This window comes from Phalaenopsis equestris, unplaced genomic scaffold (assembly GCF_001263595.1).
Source record: "Phalaenopsis equestris unplaced genomic scaffold, ASM126359v1 Scaffold000760, whole genome shotgun sequence".
Lineage (NCBI taxonomy): Eukaryota > Viridiplantae > Streptophyta > Magnoliopsida > Asparagales > Orchidaceae > Phalaenopsis > Phalaenopsis equestris.
In genome coordinates, this window is record NW_018165200.1 from 273,455 (window position 1) to 290,033 (window position 16,579).

General features: G+C 31.9%; 2 protein-coding genes across 7 annotated transcripts in view; both read right to left on the reverse strand.

Annotated features, from left to right (window-relative positions):
- LOC110030759 (putative pentatricopeptide repeat-containing protein At3g15200) overlaps positions 1–4,009 on the reverse strand; it is a 22,837-nt gene extending 18,828 nt beyond the window's left edge. For 5 of the 6 annotated variants that reach the window (XM_020733660.1, XM_020733659.1, XM_020733658.1 and 2 more), the window contains exons 1-2: positions 3,897–4,009; positions 3,370–3,622 (exon numbers count right to left, since the gene is read on the reverse strand). In XM_020733660.1, the coding sequence (XP_020589319.1) occupies positions 3,370–3,445 (76 nt within the window). In that variant the 5' untranslated portion in view covers positions 3,446–3,622; positions 3,897–4,009. Of the gene's footprint in view, positions 1–3,369 lie in introns of all 6 variants that reach the window. The other variant, XM_020733656.1, reaches the window with a different exon arrangement.
- A 1,679-nt stretch (positions 4,010–5,688) lies between these two features.
- LOC110030761 (probable bifunctional riboflavin biosynthesis protein RIBA 1, chloroplastic) lies at positions 5,689–16,074 on the reverse strand. Its single transcript, XM_020733662.1, has 7 exons — positions 15,959–16,074; positions 12,166–12,502; positions 11,869–12,090; positions 9,324–9,646; positions 6,925–7,054; positions 6,269–6,565; positions 5,689–6,154 (listed from the first exon to the last, which is right to left on the reverse strand). Exons 1-7 carry the CDS (start codon positions 16,003–16,005, stop codon positions 5,900–5,902), a joined length of 1,611 nt encoding a protein of 536 aa, XP_020589321.1. The 5' UTR covers positions 16,006–16,074; the 3' UTR covers positions 5,689–5,899.
- Between the last annotated feature and the right edge of the window lie 505 nt (positions 16,075–16,579).

Genomic DNA, 16,579 nt, shown 5'->3' on the forward strand with positions numbered 1-16,579 from the left:
ATGTGAATGCCCCCATAATACCGCTACATGAGTTGATTGATAGTCATATATATATATATATATATAATTAAAGACAGGGTCATGAAGAACAACAAAATAGCAAAATTTATTGAAATATGAAAAAATTTACAGAGCTGCAAGCCTGGGACGGACACCAGAGGAGCACTCCTTATTTCACAAGAAGAGGAAATATTCTAACTATGGTTGCTTTCCCTGGCCAAATGTCTTCTCTGCTTATAGATGAGAACGGAAAGCACTATTACAGCAACCATAATTATTACCAATACTATTACAACAACCATAATTATTACAGACACTATTACATCGACCGAAATTATTACAAACTCTATTCCAACAACCGATATTATTTTAACCACCAGAATTATTACCAATAATTTTCTTATGTGATCTTAGTGGAGCACATCATGCAACTGGTCTTGCTATGCTGTTAGTTTAAACTGAGGTGGGTCACTATTTGTTCTAAATTTTCTTCGTTATCTGAGCCTTGATTTGATACTAGCAATATCGTCTTCTGATTCAAATAATGCTTTCATTTGTTTATGATATAATTCTTGCAATCTTTGTTTGATCTGCTCAGATGATTCTCAAGGAAATTTTCATTTTTTGTTGTCGTGAATTTCTTTTAAAGAAAACTCTTGGAGTTTTGGTTCTTGAATATTTAAAATATTGGATGCAATGACATTATTAATTTGAACTATTTTCTCATTGATAATAATTGTTTACCATCATTTGATGAAAAATGATCTTCATAAACATTTGTTATTGATATCGTCTAGTTGATGGCATAAGTTCTAGCTAGAATCCAGAGTATTTGGGCCTGACAAAAGAAGAGTAATTGACACATGTCGTCCGTTAGAAAGTCAATATATATTTTATTGAGCTGCGGAGGGAATTCAACCTAGGCTGGTAAATATTAGCAATTGTTTCAGGGAGGATTTCATTCGTGGAACCAAATTTGTCCCACCATGAAAGAAACAAATTTAGTATTTCTTTATTTAGGATTTCCGTCATTAAAACGAAGAGCCAAAAATGCTTATGCTTTGGATTGATGATTAAGAAAGCACGACGCATGGCTTGAATACAAGTCCAATAATTAAAGTAGATTAATTTTTTTTATGAGATATTAGATGATTAAATTCAGCTTGTTTGATTTGGAAAGAAATTAAACCCCATTTCTTCTGATGTAGTATGTGATTAATTATCGCCTTACTATATGCAACAGATTGATTGAGTTCATTAAAATTGTGTTGAATTTCAACACAGTTGATAAAGTTTATATTACATCATAAGATTCACAGTCAAGACTATCTTGAGGATGAACATTTGTGACAGGATAGCGTTCTTGGATTTTCCAATGATTAATAATATCATAATCTTCTAAATTAACTTCGAAAATTTTCTCTTTAGAAGGTTTTTGCATAAATTCAGCAACTGCATGAATTTGTAAATCGGGAGATTGAGGTCCCGATGCAGATGTGAATGTCATTGGACTTCTATACAGATATTTCTGTAAATCAATAAATGTGTGTGGAGTCACATTAAGTTGACCCTACCTCTGTACCCTCGAAAAGAGGACCAACCCCACTGGGTTATCATGTTAACTCGCGGGTGAGGGGTAATCCACGACTCCTTATCTTTCTCCCTACAATAATTCACGAAAGAGAGTCAAGTAAAGAACTAAAATTATTTATAATACATTCAATATCAAAATCAAAACAAGATAATTGGGGTTGTCATCCGGCAAATATTTGCTTAAAAACGAGATTTTTGACATTTTTGTGCAGTATATATTTGATAGAATTGCAATCAACTCGTAATAAAAATTTTGTGTTTAATAAATCATCTTGAAATTTTATAATATATTTGACTACTGAAAGCATTCCTCTCTTGATAGTTGAATATTTTTCTTGAGTGGTATTTCACTTTTCAGGGGTAAAACGAACTAATTGTTTGTTATTAAAAGTTTTTTGCTTTAAGATTCCGCCATAGTGAATATTAGAGACATCGGTCTCTACTACTTTAGAGAGACGGATTTGCAATATGTAAACAAGGTTTTATTTTCTTTTATTTACTTTGTTGGTCAGCTTTAGTATGATGTTCTGTGTAAGAATTATGCTACTTCTTTAATCGATTATAAAGAATCACACTATCTAAAGTTAGAACTTTGTAATAATCCACTACAAAATTTAGCAAACCCAAAAATCTTTGTAATTGACGGAGATCTTGAATTTCATCTGGGAATTTAAAAGTGATTATATGCTTCTATCAATTGGAATAACAATTTAATTTTTAGTGATGAAATTATCAACCTATTATTTTTTGCAAGCAATTGAAATGTTTGCAAAAGTTTAAAATATTTCTCTATTGATTTAGAGAAAATAAGAAAATCATTAACAAAAATTAATATATAATTAGAATACAGAATAAATATTTCATTCATTATTTTGTGAAATTCAGAATGAGCATTTTTTAATCCAAACGACATTACGTTGCATTAATAATGATCAAACAAAACTGTAAATGTTGTTTTATATTTATCAGATTCAATAATTTGAATTTGCCAATATCTAGATTTTAAATCAAAATTTTGAGTTGGTTAATCTCTTAAGTTGATCTCTTGTATTCAGTAAGGGATATAGAATCTATTTTAAAATTTCTTTTAAAAGTTTATAATTAATTACTAATCTTAGTTTATTTCTTTCATTTTCTACATTATTTATAACATTAAATGCAGTACAGCTCCAATGTGAGCTGAATTTTCTAATTAATTTTTCATCGAGAAGTTCATTAATCTCCTTTTTATAAATTTTTAAATATTTTTGGTTCATTTGACACGGCGTGCCTTAGTCTTAATATTTCTTTCATTGTAATTATCGATGTACGGTAAAGAAATACAGTGTTTTTCCCAAAAGGCAGTTAGATTATCACCGCAAATTGTATTTAAATAATTTTATGAATAGTTAAAAAATTTTCTTCTATAAAAGTATTTTTTAATTTTTCTTCTATGGAAAAAAAAGTAATTTCCTCTTTTAAAAAATTAATTTGCATGGCTCGTATAATAGTCTTTGGTCATTCCTTTAAAAAAAAATAAAATAATATATATATATATATATATATACATATGTTTGTGTTCGACTCGTTTACTTAACGAACAATTCGAATACGTGTTACTTAATGAACTAAACAAGAGATGTTCGCAAATAGTCAGCTTTTTGATAGCCCTAATGGCATAAAGGGTGGGTCATGCGAAAACATTATTAAAAGACTTTGCAATGCATTATATGTAGATGAAATGAAAAAGTAGAAGAAAAAAGTCTTTGAAAATTTCGGAAATAGAGTTTAACTTACATGGCCTGGAAATGAGTTTTGTTGGTAATCGGGGCTTCGACTTGCAAAACCTCATGAAGAATGTTGCGATCAACATCCCCAAAAAAAAGACGTATTTTTTTTTCAAACTTGTATATTCTTCTTTAGTCCTCCCAAATTAATATGTCCACTAGAAGGACAACAAGATGTTCTGGATGATCTTCAGCATATTTGGTTACACTCCCCGTCTTCGTCAGGGTAATCATCACAATAAAACAAAAATTAAGTCTTCTTTCTGCAAAAATTAATAAATTGTATCAACTAATAGCATTCGAAAGCTTTCTCCATTAAGAAAATTTCCGGAAATCATATAAATAAATTCTTAAGGAAAACTAAAAGTAAAACGATGGCCGCCCATCTTCTTGTTTCCATCTCGTTTCCAAACCCTAAAAGGGAAAACGGTCAAGCTTCAAAGGCTGCGGGCGATGGCTACTTCGTGGAAGTGGACGGTGGTGACTGGAAAGAAAGTCGATGAGCTAGATGATGATAAAATTTGGACGTGCTTTTACCTGATGACGGTAGAAGAAACTGGTGGCGATGGAATCCGTCGTATTAGAGCGGGCGTTGAATGGCGGCGGTGTGGCGGGTTTAGGGCACGGAAAAGAACGGTAATAACGTTTAAATTAATACTCCGTTTTTTGTAAGTTGCTTTTACATATACCATCAAATACTTATGTTATTTCATATAACACAGAAACTCAAGTTGCTCGACTCCTTTTATCTTTATCACACCAATCTCGTATCAAATCAAAAATATTAATGTTTAATTATAAAAAGATGAAATTTATATTTTAATGCATAAATAACGTATAATATATATATATATGTAAATACAATCTTCAATCTTTCTTTTTTTAAATGCATGGGAGTTGTCTTTGTCAAGCACCAATTTAACATTGCCTCGTTTTGTTAATATTAATTCATAATAAACGTTATTTAAATTTTTAATCTTGAAAAAATATTCTCAATTTAATACAAAAATATCTTTCATGAAATAAAATTTTAGATCACAAATTGATGAGAATTGCATAATTTAGTATGTTGAAGACTTTGAATGATTGGCTTTAATAGATCATTATATTTGTTGAAGAATCATTTTCTTATCTTTTTTAATGAATTCAGATTTAATAAGAAAGTAGTTAACGATATATATAATTGGGCTAGTTGCAGTTGCTAAGTCATATGACACGTTTGTTTTTGCTGTGGTTGTATGAAATCTCAGTTCAAATGAATTTTACAAATTGAACTTCTAGAAACAATTGATATGTTTGAAAAACTCAATTTTAAAAGTGTTGTTTATGAATAAATATCTTAAATACACATTTGTTCATATTATATGGAATTTATAAGTTTTATAGATGTATATAATTCTCATATTTAAGCACATTTATTTTTTTTTAGTATTTTTATATTATAGTTCATTATATTATAATAAAATTCAATAAATGATTAAACACATTAATCATTTGTGTAAATAAATAATTCACTAATATTTAAAGATTGAATTTGAGAGCATTTTTAACTGAAATAAATAAATAAATAATCCACTAATAATAAAAATGTGCTTGCTTTTAACTGTCCACTTTGACTCCACAATTGGAAATAAAGGAATCAATACAACAGGGCAAAGCAACAAGGAAACAAATCAGGTTATCCTAAGATTAATTTAATCAAATACATTCAAGAAACCCGCGGGAAATAAACACATACGTAATCCGTAATCCGCTTACACAGTTAATCTGTAATCCCCGGCAAATATGGAAAAAACAAGGAGTTTTTCATGCCGTGCGTAGGGTTCCTGTTCCAGTTGCCGGAAGATAGAAAGGCACAATACAGTTCAGGAATCCAACGCTCAAACGTGCATACGGCTAATGCAGTTTTAAAATCTGACGCCTGAAGCTAAAAACATAGGGGACCTTAGTTAATCTTCGGAATATTAACCATCTTTTAATAGTCTGCATTGGTATCTTGATATTATATTACTACTGAGCTCAGAATGGAACTCCATAGTAGCCCTCTATCAACTCCAATCAGCCAATCTCCCATCCAATTGACATTAGTCCTTGAAATTTTATTTGATTTTTTTTTTTTCAGAAGGCCATAACAATTTTCAAAAAGCTAATATTTTATTATAACAACTCTACACAAATGTTTATGAACCGAGCCTAAAAAATAGAACGAGTAATATTTTTTTTTTGTATATTAGTCAGGGGTTTTATGATGATGACTTTTACTAAATCCAAGATTTAAGGTAAAACTAAAAAGAAATCGAATAAGCAATCGAATTTATTAAATCCTGAATTTACTATCTGAAAAGATTTAATTTAAATCTTACTTGAATTGGTTATGATACAGCCCCTAAATCGGCATACACAGGATTTTCTAGATCCCATTTGAGTTGATTAAAAAACCATTCCAGGACGGCATTTCAGTCCAAATACCACACAGAATTTCAAGATTATAAAAGTGCAATGGTAAATAACTCATTACAAATTGCTTCCACCTATTGGCATCATGAGGAATGCTGCTGAGTGCTCGCTTCATCCACATCTTTGATCAACTCACGCAACTTTCCATTGAATTCAGATCCATAGACATGCCCCATCTTTAGCCGCTTAGTCTCCAAGTACCTTTTGTTCTCATTTGTAATAAGGGTTGGCAGGGTAACCTTCTCGACGATGCTCAACCCATAGCCTTTCAAGCCGCTGTACTTAGCAGGGTTATTGGTCATCAACCTCATTGTGCGGACACCGAGATCCTGCAATATCTGCAAACAAAAATAATTAAATTCGTCGCTTTTATTAAAAGAATCATTAAAATCTACAATCATCAATGGAAAAATCTAAATTCATGAGTAGAGTGGATTTTACTGTTAGCTCACCTGTGCACCGATGCCATATTCCCTTGAATCAACAGGCAAACCTAATTCCTCATTGGCTTCCACAGTATCACGCCCGTTGTCCTGCAAGTTATAAGCACGAAGCTTATGACCTAAGCCAATGCCCCTTCCCTCATGGCCACGGAGGTAAACCAATACACCCCTGCCAGCTCTTTCAATGTGCTTCATGGCCATTTCCAACTGGGAACCACAATCACATCTGGCCGAACCAAATATGTCGCCAGTGAGGCATTCAGAATGCACTCTCACCAGTATGCCATGTCCATCACCAATATCACCCTATAGAAAGTTTTCAGGATAAATAATTATATTACCTTTACAACATTAGCTAAAGTATAAGGACGCATGGTGAATGTCTTCCAAACTATGGGGCTGTCTGGTAACAGCTTTAGTAAATCCAGTAAATATTTACTAAAACTTGCCAACATCAGAATTTAGTAATCCAGAATTTAAGATGAAACTGAGAGAAATTAAAAAGAAGCTAGATTCATTAAATCCAGGATTTAAAATTTGCCCATTTTTTATCTGGCATATTTAAGTTAAATCCCACTTAGATTCATTTCAGGACAGCCCCTATGATAGAAATATGACATAGATAAATGCAATAGTGATTAAAGCTGTATTTCAGGGACACTCACTTTGACCATGGCAATATGCTCTATCCCATCCACCAAAGACCTATAACAATAGGCCTGGAATGTACCCCATGATAAAGGTAAGCGTGCAACAGAAGCACGCTCAACCAGCTTATCTCTCTTCCTCCTATACCTGTCATATAAGCATACAGCAATCAAATATTTGTGAATTGCGTAAGTCTTAAAGACAAGATTATAAAAGAAGAATACTGCTTTTCAAGTATAATATATTAATTATAAAATTCTAAAGCGTGTGGCAAAGTTATTCTATAGAACTTGAATCATGGCCAACCTGAAGATGTCTGGTACTTAAGACAGACAAAAGCGCATGCGTATATTACGCAAAGCTGAAAACCCTTATTCATTATAAGCACAAGTCGAATAAACTGATGTTGTTTTAGTTGTTTTATATTTCTAGTTTTGTGCTCCCTAGTTCATTTTAGCCTAAACATGCTCATGATGTTGATTCGTATGAGAATGTGATGATTCTCTAATATTTTTCTTACTATCACATTATGTTTATTTAGGTCATTTTGATTCAACTCTTAAATTCCATAATTCAGTTCTTTCCAGTTTCATGTTTCAGTACATGGACAGTTGGCCCTGTTTTCAGATTCAACAAATGTGTGCCATTATTCGTAACGGTGTTAGGCTGCTTGTTGCCACTGATTTGGACCATGATTACCAATTAGTCGGAGCTAGTCTTTGTGTGTATTCTAGCACTGCATTAGGGTTAGTAGTGTAGCAAATACAGGGTTACCGAGATGTGCTGGACTAAAAACAATTGTAGCTGTCCAAACTGCCACCCATCAAGATATTATCCACTTTGGTCTAATGGCCTGACAGTTTTATCCATTAGTGTAACTTCCCCGCATGTTGCTCATCCTAAGAGTGCTCCCATACGAGCATGCTTAGCCTTAGAGTTTCTGATGAAATTACAACTGTTACACCAGAAGATGTTCATATGTTTAAGAGCCCAGCTTCATTTACTTGAATGGTTTCACAGTTGGTTTGCTCATTATGGCAATTTATTGTACTAAGCTGAATTTTTTTTCGTATGAGGCTTTCCTTCTTTGTTTATGTAACATCGTTCAGCATTTTATTTCATGTTGGGCACAGCACAGCAGTTATAGCCGACTTTGCCGTTCATTCCCTTTTCCAGTGTTGCACCATAGCTTGAAACCTAAAATTGTTAGATTTGCTGTGAACGGAAATTTGAAAAAAACTTTGTATTTTTATTAGAGATCAACCATGCTGAGTTGAAACTTTCAATATGAGGCCAATTCTTGAGGAAACCTAAAAAATTAACTTATTGGGCATTTCAGGTTAAATAAGACCCCAAAGGCTTGAAAAAATAAAATATTGAATGGTTGAATAAATTTTCCAAATTTTCACAAGGCCTGTATGAAAGGTTGGATGTAGATCATCTAGTGCTTCATTTAATGACAACATTTAGGACTAGTATAAAACCGAGATATTCTACTTGGGGATTTCTATCATTTTTCTTTCTTCTAGACAATCCAGTGATTGGTTTATGTCCGCTATTGAAATTAGGTTAAATTTTCTCGCACTGATTTTCTTTTGTGGCATAAGACTTATACCTTCCATTTGAAAATTCATGTCCTTAATCTTTCTTATAAATTTATCTTGTGACTAATTTGTGTGGTTGATTGAGATTTTGTTAAGCATGTTATATATCAATTTTATTTTTATGGTGGTGGTCATTAGATTTCTTGTGAGGCTTCAAACTTTTGTGACTTCTAAATTACCTTATGAAATGAATGAAGTATGTTTTCTGAATTGCATTAAAAATGACTAATCTTCACTTCAACTAAAAATTAGGAAACTAAAAATTGTGATCCTTTTTATACATGCATCTCACCTTAGCTTTGCATCAGTGAAGCCCGACCCTAAATTATCCTCCAACACTAAAGTTAATTATTTTCTACTACATATCATCACAAGCAGTCGTCTTACCTCAGATGACATTCAATTCAAGGTTCGGGTAGTCATAAGCTTGACTACAGCAGCAAAGTAGCCAAACCCATACAGGTCCTTGGGGTGATGTAACCTAAAAGAACTACAAATATGAAGAAATAAAATCATGCGACCTCAATTAATAAGACAAGGATCCTGTGACTTCTAGTCTTACATCGTTCTACTTGGTTCCAACATTCTTGCCCCAGACAAAAACTCTGGCTGTAGATACCCAGAAGTGGGTAAATCTAATAGAAAAATTACATTTTATAAGAATACTGCAATTTAAGTCTTAAGAAGCACAAAATAGTTGAAAAGGGTGATTGGATTGGAAGTAGAAGATAGCCATGATGATTAGAGGAGGAAAATGATTAACTGACATGGCAAACTTCCTTATTAGGGAAAAAAATAGTTTTATGAAATACCTAATCAAGTCCGCAATTGAGATGATTTTCATACTTTCTCTTTCAGCAAATTCTCTAAGCTTTGGCAAGCGTGCCATGGAACCATCATCATCAACAATTTCACACAAAACAGCAGCTGGTGATAATCCAGCCAGTATAGCAAGATCAACAGAGGCTTCTGTGTGGCCAGCTCTTTTAAGCACACCACCCTCCCTATACTTCAACGGAAAAATATGGCCAGGACGGTTAAAGTCTTCAGACTTGGAGTGAGGAGATGCAAGAGCCAAAATGGTTGTTGCTCTATCTTTGGCAGAAACACCAGTGGTTGTGCCCTCTTTGGCATCCTACAAATGCATATAAGGAAAAAAAAATGTCAAATTTGCCTCATGTTGAAATATTCATCAACTAAGCCGTAGCATAAGCCTTCTAGGAGACCACCCTCTAAATGACCATCAATAACTTTGGATGAATGAAACGATAAAAACATACTAATCATGTAAATAATTGTAATTGAAGACAACCAACTCTTTTCTTAATTTATATTTAAAAATTTAATCATCATGGGAAGGAGTTTAAGCTTAAGGTGTTATCTCAAATGGTTTTATTCATGATAAGGTCCAAGGAATATTTGGGATTATAAGAGAATATATATATGAAGACTTAGTATAGATAATAAGGAAATATTTTGAGTATTAGAATAAATTAGTATATGTATTAATGTAATTAAAATGATGAAAGCATTTAATAAGAATTGAATCATAAGAAGGTATTAAGGATTTGATATAGGAAGTATTGAATAATTCATTAAAATTTGAGATTAATTATGATGAGTAAATGATAAAAATGTTTAGAAACACTAATTGCTGGAGTGCGTTAAAATTGCTTGTGTGGGCTATTTAGTGCTATGAATCTATGATTGATCTAAATTATTTTCAATCTAGGATTTGTAGATCACCATGTGTTGGAGAAAGAAAAAAAGCATCAAATGTTTATAGTACATGCAATTATAGGATAACAACACACACACTAGAAGATAGTGGACAATAACCAAAACTTCGTCGGATGGGGGTGAGTTTATAATTTACAATTAATTTTAATAAGCTCAAACATATTTGCAATAATAGTTTTTTTCAGTAAAAGTACTATTGGAGCACCTTAATCTAATAACTAACACCTATTAATTACTCCACTAAAATTTAAATGAAATTTAATTATTGCTGTAACTTATCTAAAAAATAAATTACTATTGAATCAACTAAATAACACATAATCGAAATCACAACTCAATGATATACCTAAAGCACGAGTCTAGAAACCCTCTTTTAAATGATGAACAAATAAACCTTAAAAATTATAAGATGATAGGTATGAGCTTGCAAGAAATAAACTCTATAAGTGAAACCTATTGATTAAGCCGTAAGGCATTAAGCATTAAAATGATCATGAAGAGAAGGAAAAAAAACTATACATTATATCACTGTACAAAAGTTAAAGAGTATCAAAAATGGCCATTGTTTTTTTTTTTTTTTAATATGACCACTGTTTAATAGTATTTACAATGCAGCAGGGTTCATAAAAAATCAAATGCAAAATAATAATCATTTCATTCAAATGCCAAAGCATTTAACATAAAAATTAAAAGAAAAGAAACCTAAAGAAAGAAATAATCTTCATAAGATATAAAACACATGGAACTCAAATGAAGCAGAGAGCATTCTGAGAAAAGAAACCATCTTTTTACACCAATCATGCATCTATACTAAGAGATTGTGCGTCTGTTCTTGCTCTTATCGTGCATAAAATATGTGCCTCTAAAAAGCCTTTGAGATATAGGAAGTACATCCAAAAAAGGATTCTGGCATGCTTATGAATTTGGCTTAAAAATCAAGCATCGCTGAAACATCGGATTGATTTTTGGCAGGATTTGGCAGGATTTAGCATCAACCAGCCATGCAAGGCTTAGATTGAACATAGATTTAGCTGAATTTAGATTGAATAAAGATTAGGATCACAACAAAATAAAAATTTATAAATACATCAGCACATGTATGCAAATGTTATCTTTGTGCTAATACACAAATGCAACAATGCAGCGACAGATATAGACTTGTATGGTTATTGTTGCTTGTTTGTAGATTGGGCTAAGCATTTGGCTTAGAAGAAAAAATAATAATCTAAAAAAATTAACTTTTGTCTAAGGTAGAGCATGAATCAAAACAAACGAGACAATAATGGCCAGAATTTGGATAATATTGAGTCAATTTATAGCTAGGTGTGACTCAACTCATGATCAAATCAGATGGCTTTGAGCCAATCTTGAGCCAGGTCAGACCAGCTCAAGATCGGATAATTCACACTCTTAGTCCTACCAACTAGTAGAGTTTATGGAATATTGAATTAATTTCGAAAGTCAAGAATGCATGATCAACAAAAAACTGCTTCAGAATTAGAAAACCAGTTGAAGGATTGAGGTATACATATACAAACTATCAAGGTAAACTATCTATATGATTGATAACTGGGCATGTCCAAATCCGGAACAGTCGCCAAAGAATGATGTGCATACCACCGAAACAGTGAATGCTGTCCGAAGTTTCTCCTCATTATCTCTGTTAATGACCATTTGTGGAAGTTGTAGCCTCTCGAGGTCTTCTCCTTTCATGCCGACACACACAATTCCAGTCCCATGCCTTACAATAAAAGCCATAGCTTCTGGTGTAGCCTTAGAAGCTGCCATTATAAGATCTCCCTCATTTTCTCTATCTTCATCATCAACCACAATTACAAGCTACAAGAAAATGTTAAATTAGTGGTGCAATAAAAACAAATGAAGCATGCACCACTGCACTTAAAACACACCAACCTTGCCTTGACGGATATCCTCAATAGCTTCTGAGACCGAAGAAAATCCTTTAGTGGGACAGTCTAAATCTTGTTCAACTTGGTGGTCAAAAAACCCATCAGTTATAGCAGTACCATTACTTGCTACTTCTTTTGTTGACACAATATCCTGGTCATTTATTGCATGCTTAGAATAAGATGGAATGCCATCTTTCCTATTCTTGACACGGTTGTCTCCAAACAAGGCAGAAACAGGACCACTCCTGATGGTGGTTGGTGTGTAGTTCGAAGCTTTCCAGCAAACAGCGGGTTGAGATGAGAACCTCAATCCTTTAAATTCTTTCAAGCAGTAATACCGCCTAAGAAAAAACAATATTAGCAATCTGAAAATCATAAGGAAATAATTCCTCCTAAAATAAATTACTTAGCAAGCTATCATTTTTGGATGATTTCAAAAGGTAAATTCCAAATATGAACCACAAACATAAAAGGAAAAAAAAGCCACTGTGGTGCATCAAATCCTGCGTGAGAAAAGTTGAGGAATAAAAGTATATTCCTTAAACCATGAAATGTATCCCACTTCAACCTAAATAACAAACCTCAAAAAACTAGCCTCAAATGATTTTGATCTTGCTGATAATGATAATGTTGAACAAAGTAATATACAAAGCTTTTAAAAAGAAATATATTCAAAGAACAAAATAAAACCTTCTGAAAGTGGAAACGTATCAACAAAGCTGAGAGACACAAGAAAAATGAAAAAGCAAATAAATATTAAAAAAACTGTCTAATCAATAAAACCACCATTATTTTGAACCTGGATGAGAAAGGAAGGGAATTGATGCAAAGCTTGATAGCCAATCATAAGACCAATTTCAAAATCTTTCTAGTGCTAAGGTATTCTCCAAAAGTTATGCTAACAAAATTGACGTGAGAAAAAAAGAGTTACTAGGATGTCACCCATAACTGATGCAACACAACCATTTTGCTGTTAGAAGTAACAAAGGTTGTCTTCAAAATTAGTCAAAATGATTTCCCATAATTTAACCCTAACTGTATTAAAAAATATGTAACAGTAAACTAAGTTTAGCATTAAGACTATGTTTAGTTATTTAATATATGGATTCATCGACTTGGAGTTGGATGACAAGAATTAGTGAACAAAATGATTAGAAGAAAGAACAAAATTGCACATTTGTGATGGGAAATCCAAAATTACAACGTTAGAATCTATATTATGTTGGGCAAGCTAACAATAAGAATGGATTAGGAAGGTATCATATAGAAAATTGAAATCTTGAATAGACATACAAATTATAGAAGAGCAAATAATTATTTACATTAATGTAAATGGATAGATTCTGACAGAGAACTTAATCAATATAAGAAGAAATTTGCCAGATAATAAATAGGTAATTCTAAAAAATAAGTAAAAAATTTGTTTTAAAATATTGTAATGATTTTTAAAATGAAGCGCGGGCCACATAAATTGTAGTGGAGATGGATGTATATGTTAGAAATATAAAACAAGCAGCCAAAATAAACAATCTCCCAAAATAAGATCGTAGAAGTTTAAACATGAGAAATAAGATAGGAAATTAAAATTGTACTAAATGAAAATTAAACATGTGTACTAAAAGAAAATGACTATAAATAAATCATGATCAAGCTTGATGATGGAATCAGGACACAAAAATTTATTAAGAAAAAGAAATATAACTATAAAGAATAACAAAAAGAAAAAAAATGAGGTATCTAATAGTTGTTAAGTTAAATTCTCATATAGAGCATAAAATAAGACAACGGTGCAACTCTTGATAACTTGTATTACAGCCAAAGATTGTAAGAAAGAAAATATTTAGAGTTGACAATATTTAGTCAATCAATAAATTATTTATTAAGATGAAAATTGTTACTTTAAGAAATGAGTAAATGGGAATTTAAGAAAGAAATTTAGTTAAAATAGCAAGTAAATATAATCAGTAAATATACTATAAATAACTCCATAAAAAAAAAAAACCTTAGAGTTAGCTTCAAAGAAAATGTATGACATAAAGTAGCTTTCAAGAGCTTTCTGAGATGTCTTTTAAGATTTTTTTGAATTATGAGAAATGTTGTATTTTGTTTAAGAAATTATGTAATCCTACAAATTATAAGATTCCAGCTGACCAAAGAAGAAAAATAAAATACTATCTTTGAAAACAAAAGTTTCTGGAAACTACAGCAAATCTAAAAGAATAAAACAAATAAGTCACACAATAAACTTATAAGAGACCATAATCTGATATATATTAATCATATACATGTCAGCATTAAAAAAAAAGTTGGGTTTAAATCTAATATAAACTATAAAGGAAATTTCTGAGCTAGGAAGAAACTATAGAGAAAAATGAAGAGATTTTAATATGAAAATTGTTGATCTTGAAAAAGAATGTGATCAAATACAACAAGACTTGATTTATAGGTATAAGGAGCAATGATGAGACTCAAAGGAATGTTGGGCATATTAAAGTTAAGTACAATGTAGTTACGTGTCTGAAGTGTTCATAGTCATGGGTAAAATTACATCAAAAAATAGCAATAAGTTCTCATCATTTTGTAATATCAAAGAGATGTGTATCAGTATATGCTATTTACAAATAACATAATTTTAATAAATGAGATCTCTTTTGAATCAAGGAAAGGATCGAACGATGGAATTATAAAATGCAAGGAAAATATAATTGGTAAGACAAAAGTTGAGTACATATTTGCAAGTTGGTGTATATGAATTTCAAATTAATGAGCCATTATTGTTAGGAAATCAATCAATAAGAAGGCAAAATAGATTTAAATACCTTCGAATACTATGCAAAAAAAATAAGCACATAGATGATGTGACAGCTTCAAGAGCCAAGTGTGTGTTGATTAAAATAGATGATAATAGAATTTCATGGAAAGTTATGGTTTGAATATAAATCTATGAATAGACCTTTGTTTGAAAAACTTAGCATATAAGTTAGTTAAAAGTATTGCAAGTCTGCACAAATGAATGGATTTTGTGGGACGGAAGGAAAGACTATGGAAGGTTGAGTGAAAATCAGTTGCACTCTTTAAATTATGAGAGTACGTGCTATAGAGGATAAAGAATGATATAAGAACATATAGTGATACATAATTAATGATTTATGAATGGTCACTGAAAAACAGATAATGCAACATTAAAGTGAGTCAATAGAATTAAAAGGAATCATTGGCATTGAATATACCAAAGACACATGCTAGAGTTGAGCAATTCAATACAACTGATACTACTCAAAGACAAAGAATCAATAAGAAGGTTTCATAATTCGGGACAAATTATTTGGGGAATGCTAAAGACGATGAAAACAATGATGAGAAAGACGTGGTGCTTGTAGCAGGGATTAAAATATGATCACAAGCTAGGAGCATCTTGGTAGACGTGAAGCTGTATTATAGCACAGAAATGTTTCCAAGAAAAGAGAAGAACACATTTTCACTATGATAAAATTTTTATTTAGAATTCAAAGAACCGGTGAAGAACACATAAACATGAGCTACTGAATTAATTTATCATTTTTAAAAATACATTCAGGGTCTTTTGAAGCATACTGCCTGTATTGATTCACAGCAAATTTCTTTCAGTAAAAACGGAGAGACAGAAATTTGCACCAGCACATCAGAAGAAGAAAAAAAATTTCCAGTGAAAAAGACTAATTTTTTTTGCTTTCTCCCCGCTACTAGTAACAAAAATGAACTAGTGGCGTATGAGAAAATTTACAGACTTAAAACCAGAGAAGAAGTGGAAAAGGTACCTGGTAAAAGTTGTACCCTGTATATAAGAAGAGGTAACATTAGCCATTCGGAATGCAGCCTCTTCAATGGCGTTCCTCCCTTTCTCACAATCCAAGCTGCACAAGTTATCCAGAAATCAGTTTCAAAATTAATTATGCTTCAAATCAACAATTAGAGGCGGTATGAACTTCAAAGTAGTTATCATAAAACTCCATCAACAAGTGTTTTGGCAAGTAGCGTTCTCTTTAGCAAAACTAGCTACTAAAAAAACAAAACGTGATCCACCTTATCCAAACCATCCGTGAAACAAGCCCCGGAATGAAATCTCATCTGACTTGCCATTTTCGAGAAGCCAAACTCCGCAGTCAACCCAAGAATAAATAATTTTTTTTAAAAAATCGGGGGCCTGAAAACTAACATCTGGGAGATAATTAGAATCAGATTTCAAGAGGTAGATTCTCAGATTTGACAATTAAGAAATTTTCTTACGTGCCTTACAGCAATAAAAACTCCGAGAATTTTACTTCAAAATAAGAATTTTAAAAAAATTATTGTGAGCCACAGCATCAGCATTTGGCATTTCATTGCAGCAAGGAAACCATATTTAACAGATTAAGGAGAAAGAAAGAACAAAGCAAACT

What these genes read in the sequence shown, in the direction of transcription:
- LOC110030761 (XM_020733662.1), bottom strand. Translation starts at nt 16,005, where the DNA reads ATGGCTAATGTTACCTCTTCTTATATACAGGGTACAACTTTTACCAG. An exon ending in CAGGGTACAACTTTTACCAG is followed by an intron (nt 12,503 to 15,958) that starts GTACCTTTTCCA and finishes GTTTTTTCTTAG; the next exon opens with GCGGTATTACTGCTTGAAAG. An exon ending in AGCATATTGCCATGGTCAAA is followed by an intron (nt 6,566 to 6,924) that starts GTGAGTGTCCCT and finishes AACTTTCTATAG; the next exon opens with GGTGATATTGGTGATGGACA.